General features: G+C 31.8%; 2 protein-coding genes across 3 annotated transcripts; one reads left to right on the top strand and one right to left on the bottom strand.

Moving 5' to 3' along the window:
- Positions 1–8,177: 8,177 nt before the first annotated feature.
- Positions 8,178–9,198, top strand: LOC25483844 (zinc finger A20 and AN1 domain-containing stress-associated protein 6). The gene has a single exon (XM_013612557.3). The coding sequence runs from the start codon at positions 8,486–8,488 to the stop codon at positions 8,954–8,956; it is 471 nt and encodes a 156-aa protein (XP_013468011.1). The 5' UTR covers positions 8,178–8,485; the 3' UTR covers positions 8,957–9,198.
- A 4,112-nt stretch (positions 9,199–13,310) lies between these two features.
- Positions 13,311–15,814, bottom strand: LOC25483843 (purple acid phosphatase 22). 2 transcript variants are annotated; one of them, XM_013612556.3, is made up of 5 exons: positions 15,438–15,810; positions 14,792–15,083; positions 14,149–14,717; positions 13,819–13,907; positions 13,311–13,686 (listed from the first exon to the last, which is right to left on the bottom strand). In XM_013612556.3, the coding sequence occupies exons 1-5, from the start codon at positions 15,579–15,581 to the stop codon at positions 13,470–13,472; spliced, it is 1,311 nt and encodes a 436-aa protein (XP_013468010.1). In that variant the 5' UTR covers positions 15,582–15,810; the 3' UTR covers positions 13,311–13,469. The 2 variants fall into 2 exon arrangements, 1 of the variants encoding a protein (XP_013468010.1); XR_005642854.1 differs by lacking the exon at positions 13,311–13,686 and having other exon boundaries at positions 14,029–14,717; positions 15,438–15,814.
- Between the last annotated feature and the right edge of the window lie 4,967 nt (positions 15,815–20,781).

The following is a 20,781-nucleotide window of genomic DNA, read 5'->3' as shown; positions in this document are numbered from 1 at the left end:
TTGTCTTTGCCAGAACTTAGAGTTAGTTGTTTAGGTTATTGTGGTTGGTTGTAAGTTTGGCGTGCGAGATGAAAATCAACTTATGAACTTAGAACAATTGATGCAACCAATTATGCAACAATTCATTGAGATTAAAACTTGCATTGAATGTTCAGCATTTAGGAGGACCATGGTCTCGAAAGTTTTCAACAATGCATAAAATGTCATTATATAGGCTTGAATTGTTTGTGGTTTGTTATTAAGACGAACCAATAATCCTCAAACATTTTTTTTTATAATATGAATTTTAATCAAGAAACTATTCGACTTCTAAACTTGAACTTTTCAGCTAATTACCATTAAAAACAAAATCAATACTTACATATAACTTTATGTGGACGATAATCTTTTTTACTACTCCATAGAACTGTACACTTGCCGATTCGTATCAAGGAATAACACAAAGACCTCCACAAGTAGATTTTACAATAAAAGGTAGAATTTAAAACATCGTCAGTAGGAAGAAATGTTTTTAATCTCTTAAATTTAGCATATATGTATTATTTCAAAACAAGTTGTGCAAAAGAAGCCTAAAATATCAAGTTTAGATGTGCCGCCTATCAAATAATTTTCTTTAACCTTATATTTTTCTAGTAATTCAAATGATCATTGACATACCACGCATCATTGACAAATTTAACTATTTTTTATTATAGATGCTATTTTCAAACCAAATGTTATTACCTCAATACATAAAATTATTATCTTACCACAATAGTCAAGATTAATTTTATAAACCTTGTAAAGTTTAAATAAAGATAAAATAAAACGCCCCCAATAATGTTCTAGACGGTGTCTTGAAGTGGTTAAATTTAGAATTCAAAATGTCAAAGTGTAAAGATCAATTGTGGGATATAATTTGCTTAAGTAACTAACATACCTTTCCAAAATCAAGAAAATCAAACAAATAATTGGATAAATAACGTGAGAAATCTGACTCATTAAACACGACCTCTACATGTAGCTTACATAGATTATTTTAAATTATATCATGTAAACACAATAGTTTGTTAAAGAAGAACGATTAATTATGAAATGATGCTCAAAATCTTGGTAAAATTATTGCTGTTATGACATTTTATCATATCATATAACAATAATGTTTACATTGTATTGTTGTTATATGATGTTTCAATGTATAATTACGTCTATGCATAGTTGATATTAATATAATCCAATTTTGTAAAATTCATTATCAAAACAAGTTTATAAATAATCAAAACAAATAGTTAAATAAAAGATATTTTCTGAAAACAATACAAGTTCTTGGCATAATTTTTTCATCAAAAAATTACACAAAGCAATTTTGTTTCTAATCGTGATTGGTTGTTTATAAAATAACACAAAGACCTCTACAAGATGAATTTACAGCCATAAGGTAGATTTCAAATTTTATTGTTGTATGTCATTTTTATTGTTTCTACTATTATTATTTTCATTTAGAAATACTATTATTATTGTTGTATGACATTTTTGTTTAGTTAAAAGTAAACATATCATATAACCACAGTGTTTACATAATAAATTCTACAAAACAATTTTTTGTCTAATTGTGATTGGTTGTTTATAAAATAACACAAAGATTTCTACAAGATGAATTTACATCCATAAGGTATATTTCAAATCTTATTGTTGTATGACATTTTTATTGTTTCTACTATTATTATTTTTCATTTAGAAATATTGTTATTATTGTTGTATGACGTTTTTATATAGTTAAAAATAAATATATCATATAACCACAATGTTTATATCAATAAAGGGTAGTCATATAACCACAATGTTTACATCAATAAATTCCACAAAACATATCATATATCCTTGTGTTAATTTTTAGAGGTTGGATTTTTGTAAGACACTCTTTGCAGAGAATAATGAATAAGAGCGTTATGATATCTACGATTTATGTTCAAGTCGTGTCAAGTTTAGTTTCCATTGTGTTGGGGATCATTTTTGAAGATAACAATGTTTTGGTCACATTCATTTTCATTTCGGCGGATATTATTTGTGGTTGTATAGTCACTTTTATTACCAAATCATGTCTTTAAAGGCCTCAAAGAAGTTGCTTATTCAAGAACTGAAGGAAGAAGAAGAGATTTATGGTTCTATTTGAAGTTGAATGTCTTTAAAAGATTTTATGTTATTTTGGTTGTCTATCTGGTTTTTATTCATGTACTGTAATTTATATTAACAAGAATCACCAAATATAGCTTTAAGTGGGTTGTTGGTCTTACACATGAGATAATAACTATTATCTTCTACATGGTTATGTTCTATATGTTTATTTGAATGTTCTAGGCGATGTCTTGAAGTGGTTAGATTTAGAATTCAAAATTACAATGACTTCCATAAGAAAAAGTTACAACCATATGATAAAATTCAAAATTTCATGATGAAATGATGAAAATGTGTGTCAAGAAAAGATTCAAGAGAAGTAAGACAATAAAGTATTGAGGATGAGAAACCACAAAAATCTTCACATTCACAAACAAAAGATTCTTGAAAGAGAAAAAGAAAAAAGAGGTAGATTTTAGAAAGAAAATGGGCTTAATTGGACTTTTGGTCCTCTAACTAATTTGTTGTTTTCATTTTGGTCCCATAATTCGTAAAATCAACATTTTGGTCCCTCAACTTTTACTCCGTTAGTCAATTTGGTCCTCAACTTTTACTCCGTTAATTTTTTAATGTCTAAATTTTTTATTTGATTTTAACCATTTGATTGTATGTCCAATGTATTTTACCGTGAACTGTCAACATCTAATTTTTTTTTCCACTTTTCATCATTTCTTCTTCCTTGAATCTTCATTAACCTTTTCTAGAATTTAAAAAAAAAAAAAAAAAATCCAGAAACTAATTAAATCCATGAAAATACATAAACATCAACCATCATCAACAATAACAACATCATCGTCACAATCGATTTCTGTCAATAAAAACTAAGAAAAAAAACCGTTTATACATCAATTGTTTAGATTTGATTTCAACAGATAGAATCCATCGAAACTCAAAGAAGAAAGCAATGACATGCAATTCTTTTCAACTTCATCTACCAAATTAATAAAAGTGAAAGACAAAAATGTACTGCAAAACATATTGTACTGCAAAACAGGTTGAAGTGAAATAATAATAACAGTGGAGTGGGGAAGAGATTTGCGTATCCATTAAAATGGATTATTCAAATCCATTTCAAATAAAAAAAGCAATCCAAATTCAAATCCATTTCATAAAACCAATCCAGAAATAAAAAACACCACACAACAAAGAAAAAAGGACCGGCGAGGTGGAGTCATTTTCCGGCGCGGTGGTCGCCGGAGAAAATTCATCCGATCATTGTTTTTCTTTGTGGGTTTTGTAGAAAATATGAAGGAGAGTATGTTTATGGTGGTGGTTTGTCACGAAACAATTTGTGAGGGTTTGTACACTAAAAAAATGTCTCCGATCCAAAATTAAATTTTAGGATGAGATAGAGAACAAAGAGATGACGAATATTATGAATTTTGTTTGAGAAAAGATGGCCGGAAACACAATGGTAGGTGGCCGAAAAGTTTGGCCGGAAAAGAGGAGAGGGAGTGTATGGTTTTGTAAAGAGAAAGAAAGAAAAGTAAACGAAAGAAGAGTCATGAAGGGAGTAAATTTTGTAAAGAGAAGAAGAAATTATGAGGTTTTTTTCCTTCTGGATTTTTTATTATCAATGTTGGTGAAAATGATATGAACATGATGAAAAAGATTGAAGAAGATGAAGAAAGGGAGACATAATTAGGTTTTGTTGATTCACCGTACGATAAAATACACTTACGTAATCTAATGGTCATCCTTTTAAAAATATAATCAAACGGTTTAAATTAAAATAATTAATAGAGTCTATGGTGGATCACTTTAAAGGTGATCCACCATAAACATTTGGGGTTAAAGTTAACAGCCAGGGACCTTTTTGACTAACGGAGCAAACGTTGAGGGACCAATATGTTGATTTTACGAATTATGGGACCAAAATGAAAACGACAAATTAGTTAGGGGACCAAAAGTCCAATTAAGCCAAGAAAATGATATATGATAGGTAGAAGAGACAGTGAGAGAGGTGGTAAAATATTGTTTTATATAGGAGCATTGTTCCCTCTTTATCGTATTGTTTTTACTCATTTGTTGGATGAAATTTTCAGGACATTCAAAACAAGTTTAAAAATAATTAAAACAAATACTTAAATAGATCATAATTTCCAAAATAATATAAATTCTTGCCCTAACTACATTCAATAATAAATTTTAAAAAACAATTTTGTTCGTAATCAGAATTGGTGGTTTAGGAGATAAAACAAAGACTTCCACAGGAGAATCTTACTACCATAAGGTAGAATTCAAATACTCTTGAGAAGCAATAAATGGTTTTAATCTCTCCAACTTAGCTTTTGCACAATCAAGTGTTTAAAAAGATATTGTATAATAGAATCTTAAGATGTCAAGTTTAGATGTTTCATGCACCAAAGAATTTTCTTTAACCTTATATTTTATCAGCTAATTCATATGATTTTTGGCATACCACCCATAATTGACAAACTTAACTTTTTTTGTTATTGGTGATAATTTCAAATCAAATGTTACTAGCTCAACCCACAAGCTTATTATATTGCCATAAGAGTCAATATTAATTTTATTAATCCTTGTACAATTCAAATAAAATACAAATAAGGTAGAATTCAAAACTTCATAAGCATCATAAATGTTTTATATCAGAGCCAATTTAGCTTGTGTAAAACCAAGTGTTCCAGAAGAAGTTGTACTATAAGAGCCGATTTAGTGAGAAATGACCAATTTATCTTGTGGAGAGGTGAAATAGGAAAGAGCGATAAAAACATATTGACTCATACACATTTTCTTTTCTTCTCAAACATGGGAAGAAAGCATCCAAGAGAAGTGATATATATATATGACATATCAAGTGGGAGGCTCAATTGTCAGTTGTTGGATTAAAATCAACAGATGGTAGTAAATTAGTGATTAATGCACTCACACCCAATCTGTTCAATATCCTTCTGCTGAAAAAAGTGTTACGTTGTATCTCACCATTAGAAACAAAAATCCCATTTGGCTTACGATTCTTAATAGATTTTCAGTGAATTAATTTTAGTTTACATGGCTTACGATCGGAAAAAAAAATCCCATTTGGCTTTTCAATTTTATCACTATAATTGGCTTCCACTAAAAAATCAATTCAATTCATTTCATGCCCCTTTGTTGATAATCACTTTCCATTGTTGTTTTTATGAATTTTAATTTGATTGTTTGTGGCTTTGGAGGAGATTGACGAAAAGTATGCATGATAAATTGGGATGGTAGAACTTTCCTTATGTTAGTATGAGAGCAGTGGTTAAGAGGGTAGATGAAAGGAACACTAGAACGAGGAAGATGATCGAGGGCGTCAATTTTTCTATTTCTTTTTAAAACAAAATCAATTAACAAAATTGAACAAAGAAACTTCGACGACGTATACCTCGCATGAACGACGGTATCCATTTCAGCTGTTAAAATATGAGGCGACGACCACAAAAAACAAAGTGACATGATATTGTTATTATGCAGTTGGAAACAAAAAGGAAGGTTTATGTCACCAATTGTGAGAAATCGACAGCCTTGCCCAGAAAATCAAGTGAAGATGGAGAAATATTTGTTTGTTTTTTAAAGTAGAAAAGGAAAAGTCAGAGAGAAGTGGAGAGGATGAATGTTAAGTTGTAGTCATTAAAAATAATCTTCACATTAAAGATTAATCTAAGGGTTGTGATTTAACCCTCTCATCTCTCATAATAAAAGTGGTCTCACTCGATATGTCCTATATATATATATATATATGGTTTTGCAAGAAGACACCTTTCATGAAGGTGTCTTTTAGCAAAGTTATAACTAAAAAGTGAAAATCACACCTTGAGGTGTGGATTGTTAAAAGACATCTTCATGGGTGGCTTCTAGCAAAACCCATACATATATATATGGGTTCGCTAACTTAGATCAACCTAAAATCATGAAAGTTTAATGGGGTGGGGAGGTGTATTGAATTAGGTTTTTAAAAGACATTTTTTTTAAAAAAAAATCTTGTGCATTTTATAAGACTTTGCAAGATTTTAATTACTTTTAAGATTTTAAAAGACTATCAAAACTTATAATTTGGATTTCAAATGATTTATATCATGAGATTTTAAAAGATTTGGAATGACTTTATGGATTTATAAGATTTCAAATGATTATATGAAATTTAAGGAATTATCGAAGATAAATGATTATGTTACGGACTAAGTTTAAGCCCATGCCGCCGACCTAACACGCAATGATCTAATAACGAATAATCCTCATTTGCATAAGGACTACTGATAACTTTCGATGCCGCACTAAAGCAAGTCTCCATCGATCAAGATCGTTTATGTGATCTCCAACGAACCCGCGCATTTATCCCTGAGTTTGACGGAGACAACTACAAACGATCATGCCTATATAAAGGTGGCTACGCGCGAAAAACAGGGACATGTTGCACATTTTTCACCCATTACACCGACTCTTCTATCAAGATATCTATAATCTCACTATAACCTCGTTATAATTTCATTGGTGAACTACCTCTATTGTGAACTATAATAGCTCTGTCACATTAAAAACCTGGTATACTTTTTGTTGATTGGATATACCTCGATCGAGTATACACCAGATCATTGACGCCAGAAGGAGGGGAATCACTTCATTGATTCCTTTGGCTCTCCACAAATTCATCATCGTAACCGTTTTTCTATTGTTTTTTCGATGATCGGAACTCATTTTTGTCCTGGGAGCATCGTCGCAGGTGTAACCAGCTCCATCGTGAGACTTAATTTTGCAATCCAGGATTTCCAAGATTAAGCCGATCTTGTCCTTTATTCGGCGAAACCACGAAGCACATATCTTTCAACATTCGATAGGTTTACTCAGCTTGCCAAATTCGGACGAGTTCTCATGAACATTGTCAACCTACTCTAGGAACATAACGTGTGTCTTGCTCGAGTAAAATAAAATCAAGATAAATTTTTATAGTAATCGCAACTGAAATCAACTCATTTTAGTTTGATTTTAATGCTAAAAGCCCTCCAAACCACAAGAGAAAAAACAAGTGTTGCCTGTTCAAAAAAAGAAAAAACAAGTGTTTTAGTTTGGTTTGATTTGGTTGATTTTTTAACAAGAAAGTATGCAACTAAAAATACTACCATTATTTATGTGTTTTGCTCCCCCAAGGGAACAAATAAGTATAACAACCTATAACAAACCAACCTTGGTTCATATGAGTTCTTTGATTCACTTATGTTTAGAGACTCAGTAGCAAACCTTACCAACCTCTATATCAATTTTGAGCATATTGTATGTATATGGCCTCCAAATCCTTAATTTAAATATAACTTTATGATCATACCATAGTTACCCTTGCATGAAGTATAACAAATAACTATTCAACCAACTGTAAGCAAAATTAAATAACAAATAACATAGTAACATTACAGTACCAAAAGTATAAATACATGGTATTACATTACCGTACTAAATGTATAAATAGTCTAAAAGATTCCATTTCATAGAGATTGAGAGGTTGAATATTAGGTTAGAGAGTGAGAGATTGAGTTAAATGGGTTGGCTGACTAAGTATTAGGCTGATTTCAGTTTGAGTTAGGCTCCGATTAGGTGAGTCTCTTATGATGTGGTTTGGTTTGGTTTGATTCAGTTGATGAAGTAAACACTGGAATTGAACCGTGCGATTGAGTAAAAAATAGTCTGAACTCATCTGAACCAAATACAATTTTTTTTGTGGTTTGAGTTGATTCAGTTATGCGTTTTTCTATTAGGTTGATTCAATTTTAAGTGCCCTTACATTCTTTTGGTACACATCTAATCAGTTATTTTTTATTAACGTTATTACATATTTTTTTTAGAGAAACGCTATGTTGTCATTAAATTTATAATTAATTTATATAAAATATCAATAATAAAAAATGATTGTTAATATTTGTGGAGTTTCTCCGCTTCTTTCTTTTTATCCATCTTTACATCATTCCTGATGGTAATTCTTCCCTTCTAAGATTCCTTTTTATATCCCTTCCATTTCCCGTTTCTCTTCTCATCACATATGTACATTTTCATCTCCCTTATAATATCTTTACTTTAATTCAAATTTTCTTTTTATAAACTTTGTTACACCAACTAATTTTGGTTATTTAATTAAGACCATAATTTGTTAATTTAACTCATCTCAAAAAACGATACAGTTTTCACAATCTGTATTTTCTATTTTCCCTCTAAATTTTCTCGGAATTAACCAACTCATTTTCTATATCACTTTTCCTTTTAAATTCTTACAGATTTAGAGAATTCTCTGATTCTCATAAATTCATGTTTCCTTAAAATAAAAAGTGAAAGAAAATCAGCATATCTAGATTCATCCATGGCAGAAGAACAACCATGCCAAGCACCTGAAGGCCACCGTCTCTGCACAAACAACTGTGGCTTCCTCGGTAATCCAGCCACCATGAATCTCTGTTCAAAATGTTACGGGGATGCTTCCACCAAATCCACCATAGAAAACACTCTCTCATCATCTTCATCCGTCACCGCATCCCCCGCTTCACCGTCACATTCCACATCGGAGCCGATCGTTCAATTCATCAATCCAATGGTTACGTCAAGTGTTGTAATTACCAATTCTGTTTCTTTTTTGGTTCAATCGAACCGGTGCTTTACCTGTAGAAAGCGCGTGGGGCTGACCGGGTTTAAGTGTAGATGTGGGTCCACGTTTTGTGGGTCCCACAGGTACCCGGAGAGACATGGTTGTGGATTTGATTTTAAGATGGTGGGGAGAAAGGAAATAGCTCAAGCAAATCCTTTGATTAAAGCGGAAAAGTTGAGGAGGATTTGATTCAATCTTAATCGTTCGTTTATGGTATGAGATGTGGGGGCCTTTGTTTGTATTAGCTGATCTTGACCGTCCACATGGACGACCATTTGAGAAAGAGATCACATGCAATGTATGTTTTTTTTCCTTCTAATTATTTTAATATTAAGATAAAGACATGTTTGTCTTTGTCCAGAATTGTTGTATAAGTTATATTTACGTGGCTTTGAGTTTGTATGAGGAAAAAAATGGATTGAAAATTTTAAGTCTCATGCCTTTTAGTGATTGAGGAGTGGTTGAAATTGAAGTGGATTATGAAATTATTTAAGTTGCTTGATATATATATATAAAAGGAGTAAACCTTCAATTGAGTCCTTAAAAGTCACACTCGCTATCACACCGGTCCTTTCATCGATTTGATGGATCAAAAACTCCTCAATTGTTTGATTCGTTTGTCATAATAGTCCAAACGATTAACCAAATGTCAAGTGTGAAGATATGTCCATTATTTTTACCATGTTGGATGTTTATGTGTGACTTCCATGTTAGAGAGGGACCATAATGAATGTAATATCCCTTCCACCTTCATTAAAAAATTAACAAGCTCATATCTTCATATTCCTCCATACCCTCCCCCCTCAAAACATTCAAGAGACAAAAATAATGATCTATGTGATACCTTGAGTTGAACCTGAAAATTTGATCTACGCATTATCTGTTTCACCGTTCTTGAGACTGATCCCAATTGAATCCAAATCATGAACTTGACTCACAACAACACTTTCAAGATCACAAAACACTTATACAGGTTCCTTCCACAATCAGGAAGTAGTCCTACCCCCTTGCACTTCCAAGGAGAGTTCACTAAATCAATATCTGATTACAAATGTTCAAGCACAAAAGCAAGAGACTTCCAAATACTCAAGCACAAAAGCAAGAGATTTCTTATGCTCAAGCACAAACGCAAGAGACTTCATATGCTCAAGCACAAAAGCAAGAGACTTCTAGACAAACAAAATTACACAGAAAAATGTTTGAGGTTGAACACTTGATATACAATCAGAGGTGTTCACGATACAAATCTGATACAGACGACTCTAAAATTTCTAAAATACAAAAGTTGTTAAGAAATTCTAAGTGAACTTTGATGTGCAACAATTTCAGTAGAGTTTTTGCACTTGTAAATTGTTGGTGAGTCTCTTTTACAATCTTTAAGTCTTCACTCCTTTATTTTGAGGTGTGAGAGATACGTTGAGGATTGTCAGCACATCAAAAGAGTCGTTGTTGAAGCTTGATTATCACCAATGATATGTTGCTTGATTTGGTTAATGTCATAGAAGGGAACAATTTCAAATTCATTCCTTGTTTGGACAATTCACCAGCGTAGACACAACTATATCAATACTATTGCAGACATGAAGAGTGGAGTAACGGAGTAGTGGTTGTACAATTGTACTATGTCCTTTTCATGCACTCTTCAATGGATAAGCATCCAATGACTTCTAATTCATCTGAAATAGTCGTTGCTCCAGGCTTCTATTCCTTCTACAGTGATGTGTCTTCAAAATAACAAAATTTAACTAACTGTAGCTTCTAGTCTTCAGACTCTGATGAACTTCAGCTTCTGATGATCTTCAGACGCTTGATGACGTCAGCTTCTTATGGTCTCCAGACTCTGGCAGTCTTCATACCCTCTCTTGCAACATAAGCTTCCTTTAGTAACTCATTTGCTCTCTTTTGTTCTTTCAGAACCAATACTTGAAATTAAGGACTTATAAATTTTTGTCTATGGTCCTGCATACTTGAACAAATACTAGTAATTTTTTGAACAAATATTAGTAATTTCAATTGACTTTTTAATACCTTATTATCATCAAAATTTAAGATGGTAAAGTTAAACACATTTTGTTCCAGCAGTAACATCATAAAACATTTAAAAGACTTATGCGAGAGTCATCTTTACTCTTTATATTAAACTTGATAAATACTCATGAAACATTTGAAAAGTCGACGATACAATATAAAATCCTAAGTCTAGACTCTACTTGTGATCTGGCTTCACCTAAATGATTGACAAGTAGTTATAACCCTCAACCATTCAATGTGTATTGACATCTGAAAAAAATAATAATGTGGGATTAGATATACTTTCTCATTTCCCAAAAAGGGGTAGAACATAAAACACCATCAACGGAAAATCATCGCTTAAAACTCATATTAAGAAATCTTCTTATTATAAAACCATACATTCATAACTGTGTCATTTAGGCTTTATGACGAACTGTCCTTACTTTAGATTCATAAGCTAATAATAAGTAATGCACCTGATAGCTTCATGATATCACATATACATAAATATACACATAGTTCATAATATTTCAACAAGTTCCTCTGGACACTGCCTTAGAAAGAGAGATCCCTCTATTATTCGAGGTCTCCCTAAATTCTTCACATTTATCATGGTGTTTTCGTTATATTCACTACATTGTAACTAAAAAAATTAAATCCATTATATAGTGGCTTAATTATGCAGCTAGTAGCCATCATACTTTTATATATCATGACTATTGATAATACTAACGTACATGACACACACACAAATAGATACATGCATGCATGCATACATACATACATACATACATTCATGCTAACACCAATCCTATACATTTCATACTACGAGCAGCAAAGGTCGGGCTATGGGCTTCAAAGCCAACTGTATATCTGCCCCTTTGTATCAGGAAAATTGTTCTTCTAACTTTAGAATTGCATTAACACCCCAAAATTACCTAATTGAACTCAACGGCAGTTAACTATTGCTCACCCCAAACGACGGTTAATTGCCGCAGCGTTTTGGTTTATTCCAGAATAGCAACAGCCGTTAACTGATTCTTTCAAAACACTACTTCAATCAAAATTCTCCCTCCATACTCAAGCTAATCAAATTTCTTCAACTTCAAGCAAATCAAGTTCAACTTTAACCTCAACTACAAGTAAGTGTTCATGATCTTTTGCATAGAGTCGTTTTGTTTTAAATGTTAGATTTTTTTGTTTAAAGTTGTCATGTGTTAGTTTTTAGGGTTTATGAAATTGTCAGTTTGGCAGTTAATGATCAAATGCTTACATGTTTGAACTGTGACTGTTAATAAGAGTAAGATTAAGTGCAATGTGGTAGTTTAGAAATTGAAATAACAAAATAAACTCAATGTATATTTTGCATTCTAAATGTTTTGATGAAATGCCTCCATAAGATGTTCATTGAATTTTTTTTATTTTTTTTTATTGTTTTTTGTTGTGTAGATATTTCTGACAACCTAAACCCACATAGGTGTCAACTTAGCATCGTCGAATCGCAATCACTCTCTCCATGCGGGCGCTATTATTCAAGCAACATTTCTTTTTAACCTAAACCCACATAGGTAATTAGCTCTCGTTTGCTTTAAAATGGTAGTTAATTTCCGTTCAACTACTTTTTAAGTTGATTAAATTATTTTTTAAATCGGTGTAATTAGTTATAAAGTTTGTCAAACAATAATTAATTATTGTAGGAGGTATTTCGAATAGTTTGATGTGCATGTGTCATAAGTGTCTAAAGAACAATTAAATAACTATGTTTGCTATATTTGAACAAATCTTGTATGGTTACAAGATCAAACACATAGTGTTTGGATACACAAAGAAACTCTTATCCCTAAAATGTCAAATCAAATTTTTATCTATTTTATTTTATTATTATAAAAAGTTTTTTTTTTTTTTTAAGGAAGAAAAAGTCATTTAAATATATGTGCTTAAACATTGTATATTTGGTACGATATACAAGACTTACTCATTTGATAAAGTGAGGTTCACTCTGATTAAAGGAAAAACCCACACTTTTGATTGGATAATGGAAAAACAAGGGTTTCTTTGTGCGAAATGAATAAATAAATCGAAAAAGAAGGCTCTCTTTTTCTTCATAAACAGTGTCGCAAAGCATAAGAGAGAAAGATATTTTGGAATTGCAACATATGCTTAAAATATAGAGTTCATTAAAGAAACTCATACACTAAAGAATAAAAAGTGGTGACCCTAAATATCAAACGTTCTTACAATGTTTTACCATATGAGTTGCGTTGCGTGACTCTAACTTTTTAATTCTTGTAACTTTTTTAATTCTTCTAATGATGTTTGATTTATTTTACCCAACAATTAAATAATGGTGACAACTAGGGTACCCATGGAAGAATGGTGGGTAATTTATCCCAACCAATACACATTAGCCACATAAACAAATTTTTAAGTGGTATCCATGAACTATCTTGACCCCACCAACAAATTGTTCATTTTCATTGGTTGGTGGGTAAATTACCCACCATTCTTCAAAGGTAATCTAGAAAAAACCTTAAATATAAAATTTAATTTGCATTCAACATGTAAAACTTTATTGCACATGTAGTTGGAAAAAGTTTTACAATGTGAGTGAGTAGAAGAAATTAATCTCTTCAATATGAATAAATCAACTACAAACTAATAAATGAAGCTTCTATATCTTTTCTATATCTTAGAGCTCTTCATGAGAAATTTGTTGCCCTATGCTCTCCCAACATTCTTTTGTGTTGCTCAAACTCTTGATCCATATATCTTCAGCTACAAATGCTTCACTATCATTGTTACGATGCCATGACCAATTTGCATGTGTTTCGTTCACTATTCTCAACCTTCCATGACCAAAGCTTGCCTCTCTATACAATGAGAGTGGACTTGGAGGCTTCTTAAACCTATACAATCCAACAATTAACATGGACATGTGCATAAATATAAATATACAAATATAAGAAGAAAAAAAATTAAAAATATATGTAGGTTAACAATATTAGCTTAGATAGTAAAATAAACTTTTTGTCACTCACTTTAATGCAAGTCCTTCACGGTTTCCTCCATCACCAATTGTCACGTACAACGGACCACATGGATCAGCCTTATTGTCATAGATTCTAGTCTGCAAGGGATCAAAGTAATTAGAAAGATTTTAAAAAATATAATAAGAAAAATAAGGAAAAGTTGCAATTGTGACAAAAATTAGAGACAAACACCGAAACATGTATCTATAAATTTAGCGCCTCTAATATTTAGGGACGAAATTAGAGATAGATTTCATATTTTTGTGTTTCTAAATTTTCTCCGATGTCTCAATTTTTTTGGTAAAGAATCGTGGCATGATGAATATTAATATGACATACAAAGCGTTCGTATGCATGGACATGCCCTGAAAAAACCAAGTCAACACGAGCCTCATAAAGCAATTCTTCCATGGCCTGTCTCATTTCTTCACCTTCACCTTCATGTGCCTCATTAGTATTATACCAAGGTGCATGTACCAAGGCAATCACCCAAGGTGTTCTCTTCCTATCAATCTTAGCTAGGTCAGATTGAAGCCATTTATATTGTTCGGACTGTGCATCAAAATCAGTGTAAGAACCCAACATGATGATATGAGTGCTTGCAACTTCAAATGAGTAGTAGAGGTTTGAGGTAGAGCCACTCTCATTGTAGGGCATGAGCCAACGAGCATTGTAGGATCTGAAGGCATGTGGTTGGATAATAGGGATACTCTCAATCTCATGGTTGCCTTCGGTAACCATCCACGGCCTCTGGCTTGCGTAGGGTTCCACCAAACGACCGAATGAGTCCCAAAGTGGTTGATGGGTATCGGCATAAGATAGATCTCCGGGTAACAAAAATACGTCGTAGTCTTTGCTATCAATGTGTTTTAAGGTTGATTTTGTCCATTCCGTTTGTCCCAAGTCTCCTACATATAAGTAAGTAATTTATACAAGATTGTTTTGGTTAAAATCGTGATGCAAAATTAAATTAACAACTCACCCACAATCACAAATTCAATAGGCAACTTGAGTGGAGGTGTCTTGAAAGAAAACTCAGGACCTGATCCTCCACATCTGTAGAAGTAAGTAGTGCTTGGATTTAGAGGCCCAATTACCACATGATGGATCTTGCCTGATTTGTACAAGAAATAACGGTACGAGGTGTTTTCACCAATTGCTTTTTTGCTATATTCACCTCCTTTTATTCCATACTCTACCAAAGATTCTGAGTCTTTTTCTTCAGTTATCCATGATACTCTCATATGATCTTTCCCTACCAACGAAATGTGCACCTTTTAAACAAACAATGTTAATATGTTAGTAGTAATTGGTAGTTTGCTTTTAAACGTGTATTCGATTTGACGTGAGAAATCAGTCTAATCATTAACTCTCACACCCGACTACCAAACCAACCTTATTTCCTCTCACAATATTTACAAATTTGATGCAAGAGGATATAAGGAGTGGAATGTATAACGATTTTAAGTGTGTATTCGGTTTGAGGTGAGAAATCACTCAACTCTTAAGTCTCTCACCCGGCTACCAAACCAACCTTATATCCTCGCACGATGTAACTATTTAAAATTACATATTTTAAAAACGTTATAACAAAGTGTCATTATGAATTATACAAATATAAAATGAACCTGTTGAGGGTCAGAATCTGAGCGTTCATGATGAGTGAAGATGAATTTCCCAGAAGGTTGACGAGAAAAAGCATTTGCTTGTGATTGTAGGGACTGAGGGAACAACAAGAAGCATAGGATGTAAAGGAAGAGAGGAATCAACATTGGTTTTGGTTTGAACTTGTTAATGTTTATTGCTTCAATTCGTAACTGTAAGACTTTATGAATACGAATGACATTAAGCTATATATAAAGGTGTTTAATTTGGACAGAAATGATTAAATAAAATAATGCATTTCAATTTCAAAGAGTATTCCTAATTACAAATAATTAATTTTTTTTGGGAATAACTTCACGGAAAGTCTCACCATCCTTCCTTCTTCTTGGATTGCTTCCCCGTCTCTCTAGGACACGCACATTTTATGATGCTAACTTATGTTTATATATATTTATTTTTAGAGTAATGATACATAGACACCCTTTATTCCCATACACCCTTGTGCATCTCATGCATTAGGAAGAGAGAAGAGAGAAAAGAAAAAGTGTACTTGTGCAGGATCCACGTGACTATGTGTCAGATTTTTCTGTGGATGTCAAATGATGTATTGCCACATAAGGGTGTCTATGTATCATTATTCTTATTTTTATCATCATATAGTACATGCTTTGTATTAATTAACTAGTTCAAGTCTCTTAATTTTGTACATTAATTTATTTGTTAAGAAACAAATTAAAATGCACATTTATTTAGTATGGACTAGCATAGACGTTATGTAAACAAAAGACTTTAGAATTTCGAAGTTAATACTATATATTTGTGAGCACGTTATATTAGAATATCTTTGGAATATACTTGTAGAAGAAATTACAGAATAAAAGAAGGCCAGTGTTGAGACAACAAGTGTCATTTTTAATTAAAATATATGTATTTATATTGTTTATATATAATTGTAAAGTCCAACTATGTAGGTTGGATCTCATCAACAACAAAAGAAAAATTGTGGAAGTTGATAATTTAGTCTTAGGTAGAGAGATCCATGTGGATAATGCTGTTATCATAATGGTTAAGGTAATGGAAAGATATATGTACCAAAAATTAGGTACAATTACTAGCAAGGTTCCTACAAAAATAAAGTCAAATGTAATGAGGGATTGCTTCTCAAGATATTTTTTGATGTGCATGTTTAGTTGTCATGGGAGACACACAAAAATGATATTTATTTTTATTTTTGAGGGAATATAAATTGATATATTGATGAGTTAACATTAAATTATATAAAAAAAAAAAATGCGACACATTCTCGTGCACCCTTCAGCTTTAGACTAAAATACCTCACCACATGCGGTTCCACCATCCGACGACCCTGGACACTCGCCCGTACTTAATCGATACTTTCTTTATATATGGCCCAACCCAATAGCCAATTAACCAACTTAAAAAAAAAAATTAGGCAAATTCTGAAATTTCTCACACGCGCACAGCAGAAACACGTTCTTCTCCAACTCTCTGCCTCTCTCTCTCGTCTCAACTCTCTGTCTCTTCTCTTCTTCAATCTCTCTTATTATTTTGTTGCTAATCTCTCAGTTCTCACTCACTCTAAAGGAAAGTCAATTGATTCTCCAATTTCTCATTCCTTCTTTATTTTAGGGTTTTAGAATTGGGAATTGTGTTAATTGAAAAATTGGATGTGTAAATTATGCAATTTCTCCCCTCTTCCTTCCTTGTGTATATTATCATTTACATATAATTCTATTTTGCACATCTTTTTGTTATTTTGTACCTGCCTGCGTGAGGTGGAATTTCATGTGTTAATAGAACTTGTTATATTATATGAGATTACATGTGAAATTGTGAATCATCATAATATGTGTGATTATTGGTATCAACTATCAAGCCTGAACCTATTCTTTCCAACTATATTTAATGAAGTCGTTTCAATTTCTTCTACTGTCAGTTAAATTGCGCAACAAAATCAACGATGTGTTGTTCAATGATTTGATGATATGTTACATCGAGCAGGAGATATTCAAGTCACGTGATGATGTTAATATTATTCGAACATTCATCGCAAACAGGTCTCGGAAAGGGCAATTACCTACTAATTTTATTTAGCACACTATTGGCATGTTATATTTCATATCTCTTATTTCAAATTGTACTTTTGTTGACAAAAAGACGAACCTTTTTTATTTCGATTTATGACTATTTATATATCATGTCACATGTAAATTTGCGGTTAAAAATTTGCCCATGCACTATAAAATTCATGGCTCCGCCAGTGCTTCACCGTTCGAATTATATAACCCGAAAAAAAAAATTAATTAAGATATATAATTTAAAATATGTTTATATACAAGCAACAATCAAAATCTCATCCCAAGTAAAATAAATGGAAAAGAATCTAGTCACATCATTCAATTATTTTCTCTTTTAATTTTTTTTTCTATTTATGTATGTGTGCCTAATCATTTTTTATTTGTGTTTGTGTTCAAGCAAATATTTCTCTTGACGAAATGATCATTGTCTTTTTTATGTGTGGGATGTTGAACCTATGATTTATCTTATAAGGATATCAATTTTTAAAATTTTCCTTTTTCCATTCTATAAACTTCCCGCATGCCCTCCTCTAAAAGCTTAAAAAACATCTATATTTTTTAATTATATAATCTGGACCGTGTTTTTTTGTTCGGATTATATAATTCAGATGATACAAAATTAGTATTTCGAAAGAGCATGAAAAGCCTAAAGGGTGGGAAAAAAAATCTCCATTTTCTAATAGTTTTCGGGAGTCCTATTTTTTTTCCTTGTTTGATACCTCCTCGACTATGTTGAAGTGATTTTTTAAGCCCTTTATTTTAGAGCCCGTTTGTTATAGCTCTTTTAAGGAAAAAAAATCACTTATTTTAAAAATATAATCACTTTTAAGAGTTTTGCATCCGTTTGTTACAACTTTTAGCAAAAATCAGAATTTAAAAAAAATCTAAAAACAACTTCAATTGAGAAGCTATTAGGACCAGCTTCTCAAAAAATAGATTTTTTTAGAGGAGAGGAAAAATATGGTTTAAAAGATTGAACTAATTTTGTAATAAAAAAATCTCTTTTATATAGTTGTATTGAAACAAACTAAATTATTTGTTTACAAAAAATAATTTTTAGTACAGTAAACAAATTCAAAATAAATTATAATTTTACAAAAAATCTCTAAATTATTTTATGTCAAAATTGCTTTTATTTTAATCCGTAATAAAACAATTATGTTCTAAAAAGACCGTAACATTTCATTTCAAACGTGGTTTTATCTCTTTAAAAATAAAAAAAATTCAAACGTGGTTTTAATTTCTCCTTTTCGATTGTCCTTACTCCATTTTTTGTTGATAAATGTGCTTACTCTATTAATATGTTTTTTATTTGTTACTTCACTTTAATTTATACTTGTTTATGCTTATATTTATATAATTGTAAACCTACTTTTATACCTGATCATGTTCATAGCAATCTAACAGCTAAACTTGCTCTTCAAATTACTCTCCTTTCCGAGCCAAAAGAAGACAAATTACTCTTCTAATGTGCTTATCCTGTAATAGTTGCTCAGAAAACATTTTCCACCTTTTTTTTTTAATGTTCTTTTTTGTACTTCTTTTTCTTTTAATGAATTGTCTTAATACTCTTTTGCATCTTTTAAGAAAAAATAAAATTGTAAACCTACTTTTTAGTTTTATTTTTAAATTTTTCAGTTTGGTATTTATCAATTTTAAAAGCTATAGACAATGATAAAAATAAAAAGATCAAACTTAAATTAAAATAAGGGTTAATACCTCTTTTAGTCCCAGTAATATTAGCGAAATTCGGTTTTGGTCCCTGTAAAAAAAAACATTTAGATTCTGTCCCTATCATTTGAGATTCTTCTACAATTGATCCCTCACTTGAACTTGTCAGCAGAATCTGCTGACGTGTCATGCTGACTGGGAAATTATTTTTGTTTTCATTTTTTTTTAATTAAAAACACTTGCCACTTGGATAATTACTTTTCATTTTAATTTTTATTTCAAAATTCAATGAAAAGTTAATTATTTAATCCAATTAAAGTTCCATTTTTTTCTCATCCTTCTTCTTCTTCTCCCCATCGACATTCTTGTTCTTCATACTCCTTCTTCAACTAGATTCTTCAAAAACAAACTCGATTTTCCTTTCCTTCACCATTTCAATCGATTTCGTTTTTAAAGAAAAACTCGTTATCCAATTATTGTTTCTATATTTGTTAGGGTTAGCTTCAGATTCAAATGGGTGGGAGTGAGATCTCGAGCGTTGGCAACTCAAATGGAGGTAATCTTCCACTTCCAATTTGTGGGTGTGATGCTGTTATGAAGTTGTGGTTATCAAACACTGATGAGAACCCTAAGAGAAAATTCTGGAAATGTCGGTATTCGAACACGAATGTGCAAAGTTGCGAACTTTTCATATGGGATGATGAATTGGACAAGTTTTTTGCCAGAAACGGCTATCCCCAGAAGAAGATTGAGAATGGTTCCCAGAAGAAGATTGAAAGTGACTGCAATGGGTGTGAGATGACGACAGAGTTTTTGAAGAAATTTGGGAAGGATTTTGGGAAAGAATGCGGACAAGAAATAGGCCAAGTGCTTGAGTCCAAGAAGGTAATGAAGTTGAAGAAGAAATATGAGGCTGAGAAGATGAAGAACAACTGGTTGTTCATGGCATTGTTAATGTCCTGGGTTTTCTTTGCAGTTGCTTTCAAACTAGCTTAATATCTATATGTTGGTTCTAGTGTTTTGTTGTTCAGAAGTTGTATTTTGGTTCAATTGTTGGAACAAATTTGATGTCTAAGTAATGTCTACTGAATTATGTATCACTGATTATATATGAATGAGAGGAGTGTCATTGAATTGATTATGTATCACTTATTTTGGTTCAATTGTTCAATTATGAATGAACTGGTTATATATGAATTTTTGGTTCAATTGTTGGAATGAATTTGATGTCTACGCATAATAAAGCACATTATGTGCATATGTCTCATTACAAATTAAAGCACATCAAGTGCACGTAATGTAGCATAAAACAGAAATTAAAATGCAAGCATCTAGTTCCAAAACACAGTGCACATCAAGTGTATATGACAGACCAAAAAACAACTACATAATAGCACATCTAGTGCATAAGTCAGACCATAAAAGTACATCAAAAAGCAAATCACAGTCATCACAACTACTGTGTAGATCTTGTAGATATTTCTCCCCAAGACTTCATCAAGTTAAGGCAGCCACCAAGTCTGGCAACAACAGGTACTTTAGCAGGAACAGCAGCAACACTCTCTTGGGTCATAACACCAGCTACTTCCTCATTATC

Source organism: Medicago truncatula, chromosome 1 (genome assembly GCF_003473485.1).
Source record: "Medicago truncatula cultivar Jemalong A17 chromosome 1, MtrunA17r5.0-ANR, whole genome shotgun sequence".
Lineage (NCBI taxonomy): Eukaryota > Viridiplantae > Streptophyta > Magnoliopsida > Fabales > Fabaceae > Medicago > Medicago truncatula.
The sequence above is the reverse complement of the archived record's forward strand: the minus strand, read 5'-3'. Positions and strand labels throughout refer to the sequence as shown.

Excerpts from the sequence above, each read along its gene's own strand:
- LOC25483844 (XM_013612557.3), top strand. The coding sequence starts at position 8,486 with ATGGCAGAAGAACAACCATGCCAAGCACCTGAAGGCCACCGTCTCTGC.
- LOC25483843 (XM_013612556.3), bottom strand. The coding sequence starts at position 15,581 with ATGTTGATTCCTCTCTTCCTTTACATCCTATGCTTCTTGTTGTTCCCT. Across the intron at positions 15,084-15,437 it reads CAGATTCTGACCCTCAACAG|GTGCACATTTCGTTGGTAGG; the intron begins GTTCATTTTATA and ends TTTGTTTAAAAG. Across the intron at positions 13,908-14,148 it reads TCCATGCATACGAACGCTTT|ACTAGAATCTATGACAATAA; the intron begins GTATGTCATATT and ends GATCCCTTGCAG.